Source organism: Podarcis vaucheri (assembly GCF_965113315.1).
Source record: "Podarcis vaucheri genome assembly, chromosome: 7".
NCBI lineage: Eukaryota > Metazoa > Chordata > Lepidosauria > Squamata > Lacertidae > Podarcis > Podarcis vaucheri.
The window spans coordinates 65,926,380-65,947,476 of NC_138765.1; the positions used below are offsets into that span (position 1 = coordinate 65,926,380).

The 21,097-nt window shown below is 49.5% G+C and overlaps 1 protein-coding gene across 1 annotated transcript; it reads right to left on the reverse strand.

Annotated features, from left to right (window-relative positions):
- Positions 1-1,900: 1,900 nt before the first annotated feature.
- AARS1 (alanyl-tRNA synthetase 1) lies at positions 1,901-18,766 on the reverse strand. The gene is made up of 21 exons (XM_082229582.1): positions 18,643-18,766; positions 16,511-16,673; positions 15,722-15,910; positions 14,759-14,904; positions 13,391-13,582; positions 12,348-12,492; positions 11,155-11,300; positions 10,417-10,525; positions 10,152-10,302; positions 9,401-9,525; positions 8,687-8,831; positions 8,192-8,370; positions 7,379-7,492; positions 6,801-7,007; positions 5,643-5,827; positions 5,235-5,343; positions 4,875-4,988; positions 4,505-4,624; positions 3,883-3,969; positions 3,553-3,666; positions 1,901-2,696 (listed from the first exon to the last, which is right to left on the reverse strand). The coding sequence occupies exons 2-21, from the start codon at positions 16,652-16,654 to the stop codon at positions 2,511-2,513; spliced, it is 2,907 nt and encodes a 968-aa protein (XP_082085708.1). The 5' UTR covers positions 16,655-16,673; positions 18,643-18,766; the 3' UTR covers positions 1,901-2,510.
- Positions 18,767-21,097: the final 2,331 nt, after the last annotated feature.

The window sequence follows — 21,097 nt, forward strand, 5'->3', positions numbered from 1 at the left end:
CGGAGAGCGCCTCGATTCCCGCATCCCAGCAGCTGCGGATCCTGCACTAAGAAGGAAGCCTCCGGGCTCGCTGGTGGATTCCAGCTCATCTTGGCTCCAGCCAGAAGAGCTGGTGGCCAGGTTGGAGGGAGTTGTGCCCCAATACTATCCATGATCCATTTTTTGTTTGGCAAAGAAATGAGCAGATGAAGGGCTCCTGCAGTTTCTGATGGGTTGGAAACAGCCTGTGTCTCGGTTTTGGGGTGTCACCCACACGGTGCCCACGCTCTCCAACTGGCAAGAGACAGTTTTTAAAGCAACCAGCTGCATACAGCTCTCCTCACTGTGTATCACTGCTTAAAAAGGCACATCTTAGAAGTGGGACTCTAAAATTATACAAGTAATAAATCTGTTTTAAGTCTTTTAACAGCTTGTCTTTTTAAGCTTCCTAGGTTCTTTCAAAGGGGGCTGCTGTGGCCTCCATTTGTTGGCACTCAGCAGCCTCGCTCACTATTAGGGAAATATCAGAGCTTGATGCATATAGGCTTAAAACAAGGCGCAGCTATGTTTTTTCTGCCTTTCTTCAGGGAAGAGGAAAGTAGTGGGTGGGGAGCCTCCAATCTGGGCTGAGCCCTCACGTTCTGGACTAGCAGAAGCCACAAACCTGCAGCTCAACCTCCAAGATGTACATGACATTGCAAGTACCAGAGCACCATTCTGTGCAACTTTAACCAGGACAGAGAAAGGTATTGCCATCGCAGAAGCCCATGAGCAAGTGGGCACAGCTGACCTCACTGTCCTGGTCAAAGTCCCCAAACTGTTTGGGCTGAGTCACCCACTGCTCCGGCAGCCACACTGCTCCCCTCTTCTGGCCCACATCAAACTAGATTAGCGCTATGCACTATTTTATGAAGTCATGCCCTCTGTCACATTCTGTTAGTAAATGCACAGGTGAATGACAATCCTATTTTGGAGCTCTGTCTCGCTATGGAATGTCCAAGCTGTCCCTACATCCCAGCTGCTACCATGGAACATTTAGCCTTTGTTCCAGTTAGCGAACAGTAATTTTACACTGTGAGCCTGCTGCTCCTGTGTGTATGGATGCATCAACTATTTCCAAAATTTATTATCTCTCTGTAATATGCTGTGCCACTGAGGATTTGTTCTTGTCATGTCAACAAGGCTGGAAATGATTAATGCCAGGATGGCATTCATTCATCTGGCTTCCATGAGGCCAAATGAAGCCTGGCGCTCAGAACCCCATCCTCCTCCCATGGTCAGGTGATCTCTGCTCCATTAAAGTTTGCTTTCAGAAATGATCTTGGGCTTAGCATTATATATGAAGGGGGAATTGTAAATTATGACGAGCAATACTTAAGCTTGCAAGTTGGCTTCTTTAGCAACAAACCATCGTTTGCTGTAACCCACAACCTGCATTTTGCACATAATGGTGAGCTGAGGTTCTCTGAAAGAAAGATATAAGCCAGGAGATGAGGGGCAGGATGGGCCAAGCCCCCTGTTCTGCTTGGGCTCAAGTGAGCTACTGGCTCAAATATCCCTCTGGCAGAACCAGGAAGGAATTTGCAGGTCTCCACTACCCCTTTTAGTTAACCACAGCCTCCCATGTCATCCAAACCAGCAAGTGCAATTGGCAGTAACTGGGCTTGATTTCCCCAAGCCAGCTTCTGAAACAAGCAGCAACGATGTGGGAGGAAGCGATGGGGTGAGCACCTGAGCGTGAGGCTGGCTAAGGCATGTTCCTGCTTACGCACTTCACACTAGACCATGGTTTAGCACAGGCATAGGCAAACTCTGCCCTCCAGGTGTTTTGAGGCTACAATTCCCAAAACATCTGGACGGCCGAGTTTGCCTATGCCTGGTTTAGCATAATCGTTCTTTGGTTCCACAGCAACAAATGCACTTAAACACACGTCTGTTCATTTATTCAGCACTGAACCTATTCTGATCAGAAGTCCTCATGCCAGGGCAAGTCTGCCCAGGTAAGGCTTTGCTACAACAGAGGTTAACACAACGAACCGAAGAAAGGGTTACCCCGTTACAACGAAAGACATTATAGCAGCCTTGATTGCTCACCCCCTGCACATGCTCACGTTACAGCAAATGCTTCAAGTGCTTGAGCATGGATGGAGGCGGCTGTGCAGAGCCCCCTTCAAACGGTGCAATAGGAGCAACACTGCAGAATTAAACTTCAGAATGTTAGGAAGCGTGTATGTGTCCCAGTGGCTGTGTGCAAAAAAAATGGAGGACACTCAGTTGGCAGCAGGCCCCTTGAGGCAGCTCAGTTATCACCGTGACAAGAGATCAGAACTTGTGCAGTCATGGGCTCTGGTGTCCTGTGATCAAGTCATCGCCTTACAGGGCCACCTTGTTTGGTTAGTGCCTGACAGGCTGAATTTAGAAGGACAGCAATGTGCAGTCTTTGTCTCCACAGACATAACGCTAAAGTAGAACTCCTAACCTATTGGCCAAGCAGACAGTTCCCTTTCTGAGTTTGCGCCACAGGCTGGGGATCAGTTCTTCAGCTCACCCAGCTTGAGCTTGGCAAAGTCTGTTGCCAGCTTCAGGGCTTCTTCAAGGCAGTCGGTGTTCTTGCCTGTGGCCTGGGCAGAGAGGTCTTTCCCGCCCCCCCTGCCGTCCATCAGCCCAGATACCTGTTGCACCCATTCGCTGGCCTTGAGCCCTTTGCCAACGACTTCCTGGGAAAGAATAGAGACAGCCGGCGTTAGAGTTCTGAGAGCTGCCAAGAATATACAAGATCCTGTGATGCTCAGGCTGTGCATGGAGGAGGGTGTTGTTATGTGCCCCCCAGAACTGAACAACTAAACAGAGTGTCCAGAGAAGAGTGAAGCAGGATAATGAGGGATCTAGAAACCAAGTCTTATAAGGGAACAGTAGAACAGTTGGGGACTCTCCAACGCCAAGGCTTTGAGGAAGGAAAGGGACTTGCTTTCAACTGCCCCCACCAGCCCCCAATAAACTTCTCTCAGAAGGGGCATGTATGCCTGCAAATATCATCCAATTCTGCCAAGTTACGGCCTCCCTTGACTTCCCAAATAGTGAGTGGGATTCCCCACACCCCAAATGCAATCTGCCTCACACTGGTACCAAATCTGCTAACTTCCAAAGCACTTTGGATCGAGGTGAGCTGTCTTCTGAAGTGCCAACTTGGGAGCCCAAACTGAATTTTCTGTTGGTGCACACTCCTTACTACAAAGCTTCCAGACGAGAGGCCAGATTCTATAGGAGTAGGAAAGCTTCTGTCTTTAACACCCTCCAAGGACAAAGAATGTTGAGACCAGAGGTGAGGAACCTTTCTATTTCTCCTCTAAAGGCGTCAGGGGGAAGTGGCTGGGATTGGAGGCTCCTCACAGTTGAAGCAGAGCCTATTCCTCCAGTTACCCAAATTACATCTGCTGAAATTAATGAACATGACCAAGTTTAGCCAATTAATTTCAGTGGGGCTACTCTGAGTAAAGCTTAGATAAATACCATCTTCTGCCTGGTTAGTTGGTCCCCAAGAGTGCTAAATCCCCACTCCCATCCCGGGCCTACCTGAGGGACTTGGCATAAGCAGGTGATCTTTCCGGCTTCATTATCCACGGTGAACAGCATGGCTGCTGTCTGAGGTGAATGAGTCTTCAACAGCTTCAGAGATTCATTAAGTGCCTGCAGAAAGACACAGGTGTGGTTACAGAGAGCACGTGCTATGCACAGTCACGTCCAATTCTGAGATCTTTGGGCAATTTGCAGTAGATCAGTAATTCCCAGTGGTTTGACAGGAGCAACTTGCTTGCAGCCACAGCAAGTTGCACAGGTTCCCTCCTTGCCCGATGCACCTCCGCCCCCTGTGCAAAGAGCAACGAGAAGAGATTTGGGGGATACCTTTGCAGAAGCACCGCTCTCCATTTCCAGAATGACCAGTGGCTGGTTGGGGTGAGCCTCGATGAGCTGCTTCGTCTTCTCCAGAACCTGAAGGAACAAAGAGAGGTCAGGCTCAGGAACGCTGGTGATGGGAGTGGGGAAAGAAAGGGAAAGCTCCTCTCAAATGCAAAGAGATGCTTCTTTGGTGCAGAGAACATAAAAACACAAGCAGCATGTCAGGCATAAGGATGCAGGTGTGTGGAAATGCACACATTGCTCTTTGGCCAAGGCAAACACTCAAAGAGTGGCTGGAAGCAACTGTAATCTGGCAAAAAGATCTGCTGTGTTTGGACTACGCAGCAGGTGTATGAAAGTTGGGTGGGTGGGTGGACCTCACAGTTCGCTCTGGTGGTCCAGGCTCTTCCCTCCAGAGAGAGGGAGAAGCTGGAGCTGGGCTTAAGCAGTGGCTGGAGGCTGAAGTCACACAACAGATAGGAGCAGCCTCATTTCCCTTTTAAAACGGTCTGAGCGAAGGGGCCCCCCTTTCCTGATCACTGCTTGCATGTGCTTTCAAAAAGGGAACCCTGCCATTTCTACCCATTTCCACTCCCTTTGCCTATGACAGTGGGATGGGAGAACTCACTCGTTTCTGGATGTCTGCTTTGCAGGCACGGTCGAGGTCGTCCATCACCTTCTTCAGGGCTTTGAGGGCCTCTCGGAGTTCATCTTTCTGCCACTGGGGAATGACGGAGGTGGCCAGCACCTGCAACCATAAGGCGGCACTGAAGCCACAGCCCACGTTTCACAAACAACAAATAATTTGTTGTATTTCCAGCATGTTCAGAGCGGGTCCAGATGCCTTCCACATTTAAGAACAAAAGGAGAGTCTGCTGGAATGGGCCAGTGGCCTATCTAGACCAGCATCCTGATAGCAGTGCTCAAGTGACCCCACCAACTTGAGAATTTGGGGAAAAGGGGCTGATCCCACTTCTCCCCTTCCTCTGCTCTCGTACCTCGCCAAGGTCTGCGATCTCGCGCTGGACTTCTTTGTTGGGGGCTGTCTGGACCTTCACCTTGTCTTCTAGGTCAGAGAGTAGCTTTTTAAGGATGTCCACTTTCCTCAGTGCCTTGGGAAGAGAAAGGGGGTTCAGGATTTTGAGGTGGCGTTGGAAAGAAACAGTGACTTTTACTCTCCCACAAGCGTAGCAGGGTCACTGCGGTGTGTGGCCTGGGAAGTGTTCTCGGGGCCAGACAGAGAAGGCTGCCCAGCCATACTTAGTGTCCAGGCCTGCAGGTCCCCACCCCATATTTTATTTCCCCATCTCACCCACGGCTTGATCCTTGCCTACTGCACCTGCCCACCCCCTGCTCACCTTCTGTGCTTCTGCTCCGGTGACAGCCACTATGCGCCGGATGCCCTTGGCAATTGCTTCCTCGGACACAATGACAAAGTGACCAGCGTGAGCAGAATTCTGTAAGTGCCTGTGAAAATATCAGTGTCTGAGAAACACCACGGACATTTACAAGCATCTCCTGACTTGGCAACGGAGGGAGCTTGACTTCAGAGAGAGGGAGATAGATATGATGATTTTGTTCTGGGAAGGAGCGAGGCAGCCTGAGCTTTGGGTACAGGTGAAGACCCCCTTCAACCACCCTTTGCTGTGTGGAGCACCAAGGAGAAAAAGCAGCAGGCATTCTCATGGGTCCACCATTTGGCAGGGCAGCTCTCTTGCTATGGATCTGGAGCCCTCCTTTGTCCCAAGCCCTCCTGCTGGACTTACGTTCCCCCGCAGAACTCAACCGACGTCATGGCACCTGCACCGCTGGAGGGGTCAGCCAGCATATCCTCGATGGGGATGCCGATCGAGACCACACGCACGGGGTCAGGGTACGTCTCATCAAACACTGCACGGAGGCCCTGGATGGCTTTGGCAGCTGCCAGGGGACAGTCTTTGGCATATACAACCTGGGGAGCAGACCACAGAAGTTAACAGAAGATAAGGACAAGCAAGAGCACAGGAAAATTCTTGCTGGATCAGACCGCAGGCTGGTATAAAACAAACATGCACAATTAAAAATCAGGGGAAGAGTAAATGAAGCATGTGGGGATAATACTGTTACACCTCATAGGATTGCTGTAAGGATCAATGAGATAATATAATGGGGAAATCAGAAGATAAATGCCGTATTTTATTTTTCAGGCATTTGCTCTGTTGCGAAAAGCCCATGCCACAAGTGGGTTTCTAGTGGGTTTCTGGCTCAAAGAAGGAGCATTCTTTGGAAGTCTCCAAGAACAGGACCTGGAAGTTCTCAGCATCCTCAAAACAGAGGCGGGGAACCTTTTTCACCCAAGGGGCTACATTGCCTTTTAGCAATCTTCCAGAGGCCACAATGCAGCAATGGGTGGGGCCAGAGGAGAGTTTGGATTTGATATCTTGCTTTATTGCTACCCGAAGGAGTCTCAAAGTGGCTAACAATCTCCTTTCCCTTCCTCCCCCACAACAATCACTCTATGAGGTGAGTGGGGCTGAGAGACTTCAAAGAAGTATGACTGGCCCAAGGTCACCCAGCAGCTGCATGTGGAGGAGCGGAGACATGAACCCGGTTCACCAGATTACGAGTCTACCACTCTTAACCACTACACCACACTGGCTCTCATGAAAGAATGGGCAGTGCAGTGAACACAAATTTTACCTCCGTGCAGGAGGCTGGTTTCTACACATGCTCCTCTCCACCCAGGGAACCAGGAGTCTTGGTCACGGAGAACCATTTCAGCCAGGTGAAGACACCCCAAGGGGGGGGGCAAAGCAGGACTGGGGAGGGTCCCAAAGGCCAACTACGGAGGCTGAGAGGGCTGCATTTTGTCCCTGGGCCCAAGGTTTCCCACCCATGAGAGAGACAAGCACGCATGCACCAGCCATACCAAGTTCCCCTCCTACCTTGGCTTCCTGAATCATCTGATTCGCAATTTCTTCCGCCTTCTTGATTTCCTGGGTGGACATGGCTCCCTTGGCTGTGAAATCAAAGCGCAGCCTGTCTGGAGCCACCAAGGAGCCTCGCTGGTCGGCCTCCCCCAGCACAGCGCGTAAGGCAAAGTTGAGAATGTGGGTGGCTGTGTGGTTGCTCATGATGGGCCGCCGCCTGGGCTGCGGGGGGAAGAAGAGATGAAGGTGAGCAGAGAAGGGAGGAGGAAAGAGGCGGCGGTCCCCCCTCCACTAGTGGCTAAAAGCAGCGGGGGCCAGGTCGTGGCCCACCCACCAGCTTTGTTCAGGGCTGTGGATTTGTGGAAGAAGATGGGAGGCAGCTCACTCAACATTTGCATTCCATATCCAGGCTGGTTTTTATTGCTTCTTTTGTTTTTTATATTTTATTTCATTGCACCACAATTTGAATTCTAAAGAATGCAATAAAACTCAGTGTGTAAGTAGAAATAAGAATGTAATGAATGACTGAATGCATAGAAAGACTGGGATTCTAGTCCAAAGCGCCTTTGATATCAAACGCACAAGCCACTCACCTCATCAACGTACAGCCGTACAGTGTCTCCCACCTTCAGGCTCCCATAGACGGTGCCCACGTGCAACACATAACCTCCGCGCACTTGGACGTTCTTCACCGTGAACTCTGTCTTCTGAAAAAAGCAAAGGCACACAAGAGCTGATGATTGGCAAAGGCAGGAACGGGAGCCCAAGGCCAGGCCAGTGTGGCTCTTTCTTCCCACCAAGCACTACCAGCAGAGATGCACTGGATTTTAAATGCTTATGATCGTGCTGCTTCTCCATCACAAGTCTACAAACGGACTCATGAAAGTAAAAAAAATCTGACATTAAAAAAAAAATCTTGTGAAAACTTACTATAATTACAAAAGCCTAAATGAAAAAGAAAGCAGACACAAAAATGAAAGCAACAGTCAACCAAAGAGCAGGACATGGTTTTCAAAAGAGGAAAGTGCAGAAGCTGCCCTTGTAAGCACCAGAAATCCTGGTGAAGATGCTCTTGCCTCGGCATCTAGAGGACGACTGTGTTGGCGACCTCACACTCTTAGAGTGCATTCAACACGAGGTGCCAACACATAGATGGATCTCTCCATGGTCACCACCCTCTCCATCTTGAACAACTGACACAGACTTTTCAGACCAGGCAGATTTAACAAGGGACACAGATATAGGGAAGGTTGGAGTGCTAGATTCTGGATCGCACTGCGATCCTCCGCCACTATTCTGGGGCAAAATAAGGCAACATGCCACCAATTTCAAAAGCCCCCAAAGGCCTTCCCACCACGAGACTCCAAGCCCCAAGACTCCCAAGCAGGCCAGCGAGCCCAACGTACATCCTCACTGCCTTCGTCCTCCTTGACAAGGTAGCCTTCGTCATACGTCTGCCCGCCCTGCTCAGCGTAGAAGCAGGTGTGGTCCAAGACAACCCCGCACTCTTGGCCCGTGGCCACCTCCTCCACAAAGGCCTTATCCCGGCGGAGGGCTTTGACGGTGGCCACCGCACTACTGAACTCTGCACGTCAGAAAAGAAACGTGGGAGTTAGCAAAGCAAGAGCCTCTTGCCTGTACCATGACCCTTCCCCTTATAAACAGTCACAAAATTAAACAGAAAAGAAAATTCTGAACCGAAATCTCCTAATGTCAACTTACCCACAAAAAAATTAAAAACCAAAAAAACCTATCATTTCAACATTAAGCTTTTTGGTTCACATTCCTCAATTATTAATGGGTTTTAGGTATAAAAAATATTGACAAGCAAGTTCCTTCTGACATGTTCCAACGCATCAAAAAACAATGTGCTGGACGAGAGGGAGCCACTTAGAACGCACCATAACTGCCACTGGGGTCTGATGTGTAGTTGTATTTTAGAGAGTCATCTGTAGCCTCCAAGCCCCTGGACCGGAGTTCTTCAATGGCGTAGATGTCCAGCATGATGAGATCTTCATCGCCACCACCCTTGCCCTGAGATTTGAGCTGGGGATGTAAGCAAATTGAGGGTGAAAAGCAGGCCAAGAAGCCTTGGGCATAAAAGCAACATCCTCAGGTACGGGCAACCTGTGGGCCACCAGATGTTATTCAACACCAATACCAATCAGCCCCAGCCAGCATAGGCAGTGGTCAGGAATAACAAGGACCTGGAGGGCACACAGTTGGGGAAGGCTAACTGAGCCCAAAGCTGCCTACCTTGGCAGGCAGCTGCCTTCCTCAAGGTCCCAGGCCAAGATCTCTCACAGTCTTTTTATCCAAGCAATGTCCTGCCACCCTTCCTGGCTTTTGAGGATATGAATTGCCTGCTACAAATGGTGCTATCACTCGCCCTTTCCTGTGCAAAGCTGACCAATGGAAGCTGCCGTAGAAGGTGGTAACAGCAGGAATAGAAGTACCTTGTGTGGAGCAACTAAGAAATCAAAGGGCCAACTGGACAACCAAAACCTGATGCAACTGAGTGGACGGATGCCTGCCTGGCTCTGCTTGTGCCTCTAGCTGTCTTGATGTTTATCTGCGTCAATACATATAGTGTGCTGGCGATGGCCAAGCCCTACCTGGGCAGACTTCCTCTCTTCCTCAAAACCTTCCATGTCCACCTTCAAGCCTTTCTCTTCCGCAATGAGGCCGGTCAGATCCACAGGGAAACCGTAAGTATCGTAGAGCAGCCACGCAGTGTCTCCTGGAGGAGGAAGAGGATTGCAGAAGAGTTAAACCCACCGCACAGCTTCTGATCAGCTCATGCTCCCTCTTGTGGGGTTTCTGCAGGTCTCATTACTAGCAAGCCACCCTGCCCTCCTGGCCAAGCACCCATTTCTCTTCACTGCTGACTCCTTGAGCCTTCAGGTAGACCAGGGGAACTTGAGCAAGGAACTTGTTTCGCTCGGGAAGAGGTTTGGATAAGGAAAGGAACAAAGAGCGGGAGAAGCAGCCATTGTCTCCTTTCCTCCAAAGTTCTACGCAAGAGAGAAAGAGGGGAATGATTCTCTCCCATTAACCTGCTCCGTGCAAACACCCATGGCTGGGGGAAAACAGGCAAAGCCTTGCCCTCACTGGGCCCCACAAGGGAAAGGAGGGTTGTCCTCTTGTGGCCTGGCCCAGCTCTGCACTGTAAGTGGGACCTGTTTCTCTCCCTCCTTCAAACCACCACCTTCTACTTAATTCATCACAATGCTTGCAGTGAGCAATGGGTATTCTCCTCCAGCCCCACCCAGTCAATGAGTTGAATTTCCCAAGCAGCAGGCGGCTTGGCTCACTTCCTAGCATCAAAGCCATTTCCACACAGGGGTTGCTGGCCTTGGGCCATACCAGGAATAGTCTTGCAGTCTCCCAAGCTCTGAATCTTCCTGTCGAGGATGCGGCGCCCTCTGTTGAGTGTCTTCAAGAACTGCACCTCCTCTTCGTTGATGATGTCTTTCACCATCTCAGGGTCTTTCTTCAGCTCAGGGAAGGCATCGCCCTGAGAGGAACAGGAGCTGTTAGCTAAGCGAAAGCAGCTCCCTGCCTCTCTCCCTCCATCCCAAAACCTGGAAGCTTCAAAGGCAAAGGAAAGAGGACAGGACTACAGATTTACCAGGGACTGCACCACCACGTCCACCAGGCTGGCAAAGAATCCCTTGGGGGCGTTGAGTTTCTCATGGGCGTAGCGCACAGCACGCCGGAGGATGCGCCTCAGAACATACCTAGGCAAGGGGAGCAGAAGGCAGAGGCTGGTCTTACTGGAGCCCCTACACTCTGGAAAACACCTCAGGGACCCCCAACTTTTCGCAGCACAAAGGACTCTTCCCACTCTTTCTGGGCCTCTAACCCTTGTTTCTCAAACCTGGGTCCCAGCTGTTGTAGGATCACAACTCCCATCATCCATGGCCACTGGCCCTGTTAGCTAGGGATGATGGGAGTTGTAGTCTAACAACAGCCAGGGGACCCAATTTTGAGAAAGACAATGTGAATCCACACATAAACTGGGTTCCCGTCCTTCCTGACAGGACCAAGGGCTCCTAACACATTTTTTTGGTCATCTTCAGACAACCAACTCATATCAGGGTAACCCCATTCCCACAAGACAACAGGCCAGATTAGGGTTCCCAGGTCAGACAATGTGGCAACAGAAGGGAATGGCTGGGGGGCTAAAGATGGGGAAAGGGAAGGCAGCCGGCTCCCGCATTGGCCACTCAAGGCAGTTTCCCCAATCTGCCTATTGGCAGGGCTGGTCCTGACTGTGACTTTCAACCCTAATCAGCTTAGCCACAGATGCTACATCCTTTCTTACCCAGCCCCTCACCACAAAGCTCCACACAGCCCACTCTCTCACCCCCTGCCGGTGTTATCAGGTCTTCCACCGTCTGAAAGGGCCACTGTGATGGTTCGGGCATGGTCAGCCAGGACACGATAGGCCATGTCTATGCCATCAGCATCATCCTCCCCGACCTGCCCAGTGTAGGGCCTGCAGCCAGTGCCCTGCAAGGAAGAAGGCATGTAGGTGACGTCCAAGAGATGAAAGAGAAATGAAATGGTTAAGGAATCAGAGCAGGTCTTGGAGATTACAGGCATTACAGGTTTTTCTTCTAAGATTCTCTGACCCTTTGCTTATTACTGTTAGTCGCCTCATAAGCAAGCTTCTCTGGGAAATTGGCAATGAAATTAAAATTACACATCTGACAGAACCCCATGTCAAATAGCAGCATAAAAATTCTTTTTTAAAAACCCCAAACCACCAGTATCAGGGTAGAGATTAAGACAAATGCAGTCACAATCATCTAACAGAGAGCTACAAAATCATCCTCTCTGAGCAGCAGTGGGAGATCTCTAACCTACAAGGCTAGAGTTGGCCCATGAGGCTGCTTCGGCCAAGCCACACCCACCCACCTGAGACCTGGCATCAAATGAAGGCAGGTAAAGACATGGATCCCTGCGAAGAGCCGGGTTTGCAGGCCCCACTGATCAGCTGAATGCCTCGTGTCACCTGCTGCCACTGTGATGCCAGGTGACTGACCCTGCCCACCTGTCAAGTTGGCCCATTTGGGGCAGGGGATGTAAGGCTCCAGCCCACCAGCCAGATCCAGCTCCCCACTTCAGTTACAGAGGTAAAGCATACAAGGTAATGCCACCAGGAACTGGAGAAATTGAGGTGTTAGTATAAATTTTAGAAGATCTGCATGTATTAAAAAGCACTGAAAGGACCCTGAAACGGCTGATGGGACTTGGGAGTCCAGCATCTAGAGGGAAGCAGGTTTAGTGCTGGAGTTCCTTCTACCTGTCCTCACTGCTTTAACTGCCAAGACCTGATGCAGAAACAGCAGCAGCAAAGGTCAGTCAGCCACACATGAGAGTAAAGGAAAGCTACCAGGAGGCCGATAAGAAAACACTGCGAGTTGTGAAATTCAGTGGGAGGAAGGTGAATGTTGTTGTCCCTGAGCCAGGGAGGCCTCAGGGCAGCGAGATGCACTCCATCTAGAGAGAATCCACATACTGGCAGATTTGCTCGCAGCACATCTGGACAGGTACCTTCTGGATAGCTTCAAAGTAGGGCACGAAGAGATCTGTGTCGTAGTTGGACATCTTGCTCTGAAGCACCGACACCAACCTCTCCAGACCCATGCCCGTGTCAATGCTCTTCTTGGGAAGAGGTTTCAGGGTCCCATCAGCCTCTCTGGTACAGGAGAGAGGAAGAAAAACACTCCATGATTCACAAAGAATAATGCAAACAGAGGGCTGGTTCAGGTGCTCACGTGTCCAAGCTTAATAAGCAGAGAGGTGAATGAGCTTTTCGCCTGCACTCTCACCCCATTCGCTCAAGCATGGAAATGGATCAAAGCATCTCCCCCTGACGGCAGTTTCCCATTTCACCCAAACCAGGAATTTACTCTTAACAGCGCTGGAACAAACCTGGAGATCAACCCAAGCTCAAACCACGTCTTCGTATCCAGGCTCATCATAGTTTTCCTGGTTTGGATGAAGAGGTCCACAACCAATTAAAGTAACAAAAAGTACAGCCCAAATGGAAGCGTCTTTGGTTTCGAAACATCCTGCCACAGCCTATGCAGAAAAAAGCAACACAGAACCCTCCCTCACACAACCAACCAGTATATGGTTGTCCTACTGTACTGATTGAGGAGAGGCTGTTTTCTCAGATATTATTTATATATCATTTTGGAATCTATCCCTAGCATCTGCTGTATTGCTGCAAAGATCAGGACAAAATTCTTAGGAATGAAGGGTGAGGAATAAATAGCCATGATTCAGGCCACTATGCTCAAGTTTCATCACTGGATGTGGAGTCCAGCATTACCTGCAAAGCAGGGGGAGAGGTAACACACCACAGGTGAAAGGCATCAAAGGGAAAGAGGAAGCTGCCTTGAACAGAGTCAGACCACTGGTCCATCAAGCTCATCTTGTTTCTGGGGACTGGCGGTGGCTCTCTGGGTTTTCTTTTGCAACCCCACCTGGTAATGCCAAGGATTGAACCTGGGACCTTTTGCATGAAAAGCACCTGCTCTGCTACTGCACTGCCACCATGTTATAGGGAAGGAAAGCAATTCTTGCAGCACCTGTTGTACTGTATGAACACCAGGTTCCAGATCTCCAGCACGTTGGGATCATCTTGATTGACGAGATGGGCAGCATCCCGGTCTCCGATTCGGTCGTAGTGCATCTCACTGCAAGGTCCACATGGCCCCGTGTCTCCCATTTCCCAGAAGTTATCCTTCATGCTGCCCGGAAGAATCCTACTCTCCGCCAAACTGCAAAGAAGGAAATGGCCAGTGATGCGAGGAATTCCACAAGTTACAGGTTCCTTGAACAGGCAACATACGAGCCATCTGAACTCTTTGACTTGCCCAGGTAACATCATCTGAAAAAGTATCACCGTCAGCTTCATCATGTTAATGAACCTACAACTTCTGGCTGCATGTGGAGGCCACACTAAACTATGGCTTAGCAAGATGCAAACAACCTAGCCTTCTCCCAGACTCATGCCCCTGCTCCTCGGTCAGGAAGAAAGAAAGAAAAAATCACTTTTGATTGACCACAGTTTGTTGTGTCTGAACCTTAAAAACTATGGTTAATCTTAACTATTAGTTTAAAATCATGGTTTATGAAGCTGCCTTGTTTAAACTGACCACAGTTAAGATTAACCCATAGTTGTAGGTCCAGACAACATGCTAAGCTGCAGCTAATCTGAAGTGAAGGTGAAAGCTTCCAAACTCCACCTCCAGGCCACATGGGGAAAGATTAGGCTCATTCGCAACCTTGCTCAATCAAAGTTAAGCATGAAGTCCAAACATAGCCATTGACTAGAAGAGAGAAGCATAGATGCATGGAACTGTTGAGTTGGAAGCAGACCCAAGGGTCATCTGGTCCAAGTCCCTGCAATGCAGGTATCTCAGCTAAAGAATCCCTGATAGATAGCCATCCAACCTGTTGAACAGCTCTTACTGTCAGAAAGTTATTCTTAACCTTTGATTTGATTCCATTGGCTCGGTTCCCCACCCCCCTTTCTAGAGTAACAGAAAGCCAGCTTGCTCCATCTTCTAAGCGACAGCCCTTCAGACATTTGAAGATGGCTGTCATGTCCCTTCTCAACCTCCTCATCTTCAGGCTAAACATACCCAGCTCCCTCAACCATTCCTCATAAGGCTCATTTTCCAAACCCTGTATCATATTGGTTGCCCTTGAAATTCAGGTCATGGCAACGCTTGGAGACATCAAAAAGCATCTTATAAATAGGATTTCTGCTTAAGCCCCAATACATTTTCTTTGCCCCCTTTGGTTTTTTTGTGGAAGACACCAAAGAAATCCTGGGATCATCCTGATGGCCCCTTCTCTTGCCATTCAGGAAGTGGGTGTCGAGTGCAATTCCCAGTCTTCAAAGCACACAAAGGCAGCTCTTGTGTATCCTTTGGATGTCCCAAACTCACCCGAGATCAAGCCAGATTTGCTTGCAATCCAAGTCTGGTTGCAGGCCAGCAGCTTCATTCCCACCAAAGTATGTGACATATAGCCTCTCAATGGGGATGTCGAACTCTTTGGTGAGCAGGTCCAGGGCAAACTTGCAAGCCAGCTCCTGAGTGGAAGAAGAAAACAGGGATGGGAAGGTCTTGACATAGAGAATGACATACTAATTTCTTTGACGAGTTTCAGATATGAGCCTTAAATTCTACAGCAGCCACTGCCAGCCAGAACACTGAATCAGCGATGCTCCTTTTCTTACAGTGGCCAATCAGATGCTTGTAGGAAACCAGCAAGCAGGTTTCGGGACCACTTCTGATTGTAGGTTGGCGACACACATGGCAATATTCCTCCACTGAAAATATTCTCTATTAAAGGGGCAAGTTGTTAGCCTAGCGTTCCTCCTGATGTGCTAGTTTTCTATGCACAAGGATTGTTTTCCCCCCCCTTTATGCGGAAGTATTCAACCATGTATGTAAGCCTACACCTAGATCCTGAAGTAATACAGCCCAGATAGTGATCATACCAGAGAGAAGGACTTGCAGCTGCTGTGCAGGAGACTGAGGCTGGGTAGGGTGAGCTGCCCAGGATTTCTAAGGGGAAGGAGGCCACTGGAAGGGCAGCATCTATGCACTGTAGTTCCCTGTCTACCCCCAACTCTTACCTTCTTCCTCTCACTGGCCACCACCCACTCATTAAGACCCCACTTTTTTCTTTGCCCTCTGCTACTCCAACTGTTACCAAACCATTCCTAATTCTGCCATAACAAACATTTCAACCAGCATAACCTCTAGATGTATGATCTGCCAGCAGCACCACCAGCAGCAGCAGAGCGTGAATGGCTTTAATTTTAAAATATGCACATTTGCCAAACATTTTACCAGTTGGTTACCTGTGTTTGTACAGGGAAAGGCCACCGGCAATGCCCTCACCTTGAAATAATCTCCAAAAGACCAGGAGCCCAGCATCTCAAAGAAAGTGTGGTGGTAGACGTCCTTGCCAACGTCGTCCAGGTCATTGTGCTTCCCGCCAGCCCGGATGCACTTCTGAGTGTTGGCCGCTCGGGTCAGCTTTGCCATGGGGTGAGAGGGGTCGATTGTGTTGAGGAAGATGGGCTTGAACTGGGAGAGAAGGAAGAAGAAGAAGACTTCCTTCAGCTCAGCCTCTAGGCAGAAGAGGGACTTCAGGCAAACATGCCAACAGGGACCCAAGAGATCAAATGGCACTTTTGTCTGCTTCAAACCTACAGATGATCAGTGCCATTGGTCGACCCCCTAGTCCTAGGCATGTAAAAGGGAACGGATGGCGCTGTGGTCTAAACCACTGAGCCTCTTGAGCTTGCTGATTGGAAGGTTGGCGGTTCGAATCTGTGCGATGGACTGAACTCCCATTGCTCTGTCCCAGCTCCTACCAACCTAGCAGTTTGAAAGCATACCAGCGAGAGTAGATAAATAGCTACCACTGCAGCAGGGAGGTAAACAGCATTACTGTGCATTCTGGCATTCTTCACAGTGTCCCATTGTGCCAGAAGTCATGCCGGCAACATGACCCAGAAAGGCTTTCTGCAGACAAACACTGGTTCCCTCGGCCTGTACCCCATAGTCTAGTGTGATTGGACTAGTTTGACTTAACTGTCCAGGGGTCTTTTACCTTTACCTAAGACAGGGGAGGAAACTTTCTCTAAACCATTCGTAATTCTGCAAATGTTTGTCATGTCTGACCTGATTCATGCCGGCATTGGCAAAGAGCAGAGTCGGGTCATCCATGGGGATGGTGGCTGAGGAGTGCACATAGGTGTGCTGGTTCTCCACAAAGAAGTTGATGAACCGCTGGCGGATCTCACTGGCTGTTAACGTCACCTCCATCTTGGGATCACCACTCACACTGGAGAGAACAAAAAAAGGGGGCGGGGAGAGAAAGGAAGTACTTCAAGGCAATGCTGCAAATCCGATATAAAACACTAGCTGGAGCAGCTCAAGTTAGAATTCAGATCTCAGCAGTTGCCGCCAAGGACACCCTCCAATGGCTTCTGGCTTGAGAGTGCAACCCTGACACAATTCAAGGCAGCCTGGCCATCAGTCACCACAGCTTGGCTCCTAGCTACACTGGAAGAGGGGAGGTTTTCCCCATGTTAATCTCTAAGGTCAACTAAAGGCCCTCACACCACACCAGGACAGCTTAGTCCAGCCTCAGGCAGTGCTGCTTATGAATATACATAAGCCTCATCTGCAGTATACATTTAAAATAGTCTCATATTAACAACACGTGACTTCTAAAGAATTCTGGGAACAGCAGTTTGTTAAGGTTGCTAAGAGTATCTTGATCCATCTTCCCCTCACAACAATCACCGGAGTAGTTTAACAATCAGCCCCTCTTCCCAGAGAACTCTGGGAAATGTAGTTCTGTGAGGGGAATGTGGTGTAAGATCTCTCAACACCCTTAACAAACTACAGCTCCCAGGATCGTTCTGGGGGAAGCCATGACTGTTGAAAGTGATAAGACATCACTTTAAACATATAGTGCAAACATAAACGTATTGTCCATTCCCTAAAAACAGCAATTGGCCTATGGCAGCTGCAAGGCCTTGGTAAGAAGGTCCCTTCTACTCAGACACCCCTGGCTGCTCCTTGCGCCCTTTTGCCACATTCATAATGCTGCCACCACATATCTGACTTCTGTGTAGCAAGAGGGCCAGCCAGAAGCACAGCAGCTATGGGGAAGGGAATAGCTATCTGGAAGAAGGACAGAGAAAACAGATCTCACCCTTGATCTCTGCTGCAATCTGGCAAATGCAAGCAAAGCTAAACTCTCCAGGCTATCCCAGAACCACTCACAAGGTGCCTGCAGAACTGACATAAAGGCCTGTGCTTGGAGGGGAAGGTGAATTCCTAGCCAGGCTTATCAGCTAAATCATACTACAGAGTTGGAAAATTCCTTCCAATACTACAGCCAGGCATGAACAAAACTCACCCATAAAATCCTTCTACAGAAGCACATTAGCACTACCTTATCTCTGTGAGGAAAACTACTACCCTACTTTCAATTCTCACAGGGAATCCTTCAAGGAAAATAAGAGAGACCAGAGCCTGCACAAGGCAAACAAATGGCCCCAACCACAGTGGACCACAAGACAGATGTCAGAATAAAAAAACCTTAATTTATCGGGTGAATACAGATGACCAGGCGCCCTGCATCAAAATCTATCTGCAGCACCACCACGTCAAAACTCGGCAACCTAGTTGCCTCCATTGGCACATCAAGCAGCAAGGTGGATCCTAACGTCCCACCGCCTCCCTAGAGATCTGACCAGGTGCACAAGTGCAGCTAGACTCTCCTTGCTGTGTTGGCAGGAGAAGGGAAATGGGAAAGCTTGCCATAGGGTAGGTGTGTCAGAGGCAATGCCCTGGTGACTTTTTGCCTTTTTGACAAAGATCGCCTTTGCCAACCGGGCGCTGGGGCTGATGGGAGTTGTAGTCCAGAAAAAGAAATCAGGGTCAGGGTTAGCAAAAACCAGGCAAAAGCATAATTTCTCTCTGTTTTTGTGAGTGTGTGTGTGTGTACACACACCCACACACCACCCTGACACCACAGAATGAATGAAGTCACTGCTGGCTTCAGAGACCCCATCCCACGAGCCAGACAGCTGTGCCTCAACTCAGGGCTGTCACCCCACGCCAGAACCATGAACCAGACTCCCAGAATGCGCCGCGGCTGTGGCCCTCAGACAGCCCCAGCTGGCGGCGGGCAGCGCTGCCTTCCTAAAAGTGGAGAAGGATGAAAAAGACCCCTCAGCCCCCAGCCAGCGCCCTCTCCCTCTTCAGCCCGCCCCCTTCCAGCCCAAACGCCTCCGCACCTTTCCTGCCGCTCTCCAGTCAACCTTTCCACGCGGAGCCGGAGCGACGCTCTTCCACTGCGCACCCAAACCTGCTGCGGGGTTTTTTCCCTTCCCTTAATCCCGCCCACCCCGTCGGCCAATGAGGCTCAATAGCCGGGCTGCGGTTGCTCAACGCAGCTGCCCGTCAATGTCACGAAGCGCGGCGCTGGCGAGGCGCGAGGGCTGATGCAACGGCTCTGAAACCGCAGTCACGTGGCTCCCCGGGAAAGGGCTGAAGGCGGCGAGGAGGCCGCCATTGTGGGCAGGGCGGACCCGTCTGTGGGGGTGTGAGCGTGGGGTGTAAAGCAAGACGTCGCGGGCTGAGGCTGTTCCCACTGCGTCTCCTACCTGATATATAGGAAGGCTACACGTCTGAGTGGATCTTTCTCCTCCTCTTCTCTGCACCCTCCAAATCAGCTCTGCAGGGTTGAGAGACCTCCCAGGGAAGATTTTGGGAGTGCGCAGGAGCAGGAGGGCTGCTGGTCCCTCACAACTCTACAATTCTGTGTGATTCCTCTTGTGTGTTGTGCAAAGGTAGGGCAAGTCCACGAGAGCATCCCAAATGTTCCCTTGGTTCTCCTCAGAGCACTGCTGAGGTGCATCATGCTCACCAGAGGGCGTCCTTGCCCTGTTTGAATAAAGCAGGAGAAAGCAGAATTTCGAGCATAAGCCCCCCAGACTGTTGATATGGGGAGATATCAGGTACTCAAGTGGCGTTGGCACTTCCTCATTCATATGCTTTAAAACGTTTGTTGACTTTGAGTAGGAGATGCTGTGAAATCCCGAGTGCAAAAAAACTGTCCAAAGCTGGTTTGGGGGCACTGCCTCCCCCTGTTCTTTTGCTCTGATTTCAGTTGTTCACCAGAATAAGAACGGAATGTGGTTGCTTCATGCCCAGCCAAGCCCTTCAGATTCAGATCTCAGCCTAGGACTGATCCGTCCAGCGCGTTTCATGCACTTGCAGCAGTGTAGGGCAGGACGCCTTTGCTAGCTCTCTTCATGACCTGGGTTGGTCCTTGCTCTTGCAGAAAGCCTGTGTGTATCAGGCAATTCTTCCCTGATTGGAATGCAGAGCAGGAGAAAAGTTTCAATGCTAAATGAGTGTTTGCCTCTATTGTGGAACGCAAAACGAAAGCTCAGAGGCTTCACCTTGGGAATGACAGAAGCCTTTGGGAGGAGAAGGCGTTCTTGGATTCACTGTGAGGGTCTGTGCTCACCAGCCCTTCACTTCTAATGGAAATCCATTTGCTTTAGGACCACCATTTCCTGACAGAAAACATACACAGCTGGCTATGAAAGGAGGACAGTCTTTATACAGTGAGAGACTCTAGGATCATCCACACTTCCCTTTGCCCCACAATTTCTTCTGTTTGATTTCTAGGCAGGGGTCTGAGAGGTTTTTCTTTCGTCCCACTGCTTTCCTTGGGAAAACCCATGATTTACCGCTGAATCAGAACAAAGTCAAGCAGCAGAAAACCCAGTTGATGCTCATTCCCATTCAGCAATAAACCACAGGTTTTCCTGGGGAAAGCTGTGGGACAAAGGAAAAACCTCTCAGACCCCTGCCTACAAATCACAGGACAGTGTGGTTGAGCCCTGTGTGGCATCAGGAGTACATGTCTGCCTTCTATCTATGGCGTGTTCTATTTATTTGTTTGTTTACTTCATAAAATTTATGCACCACTTGATTGTAAAAAACCTCAAAGCAGTTTACTATGAAAATAAAACATTAAAATTATCAGTAAAAACTACCCTTTCAAAAGTTCAATAAATAAATAAATCAGCAATAAATTAAAAACATGCATCAACATTCTACATGCCTGAACAGGCTTACCTAAGCAAAAATTCTTCAGCAGGTGCCGAAAAGCGTACTGTGAAAGCTCCTGCCTCGTGTCAATAGGCATGGAGTTCCAGAGTATAATGGAGCTCTGCATGTGCTCAGATACGTGTCAGAGGCTTTGGCAGTCCTGTTGCTCTCCCAAAGATACTGTTCCTATAGCCTACTGTTGCCAAGCCTCAGAATGTTGCATACAACTATATGGTCATATATTAAGAAATGGGTCCCCAAATACATGTTTAGCTCCAGAGTGGATTCTGGGTCTGAAAAGGTTGAAGATACCTGGTCTATACATTTTCTTATTACAAACAAAATAGATCTGAAGAGGACTGAAGAGTCCCTCTAGGGTTATATTTAAACAACAAATGCCACAGTCCTCCTGCTGACTGTGATTCACTTCAAATGCTTGCTGTTTTTCATTAGCTTGCAGTTTTAGATTGGGCACAGGCTGATGATCAGTTTTTCTCTTGTTCCCTGGAAAGACCAACCATCGAGGATTTTTTCTCTTGCTCTAGAGCAGCCAAGGGCATCGACAGCTACGGCAAAGCTTTGCTCCCTTTGCTTTATCTCAGCAGATTCAAGTGGGAGAAGAATTTA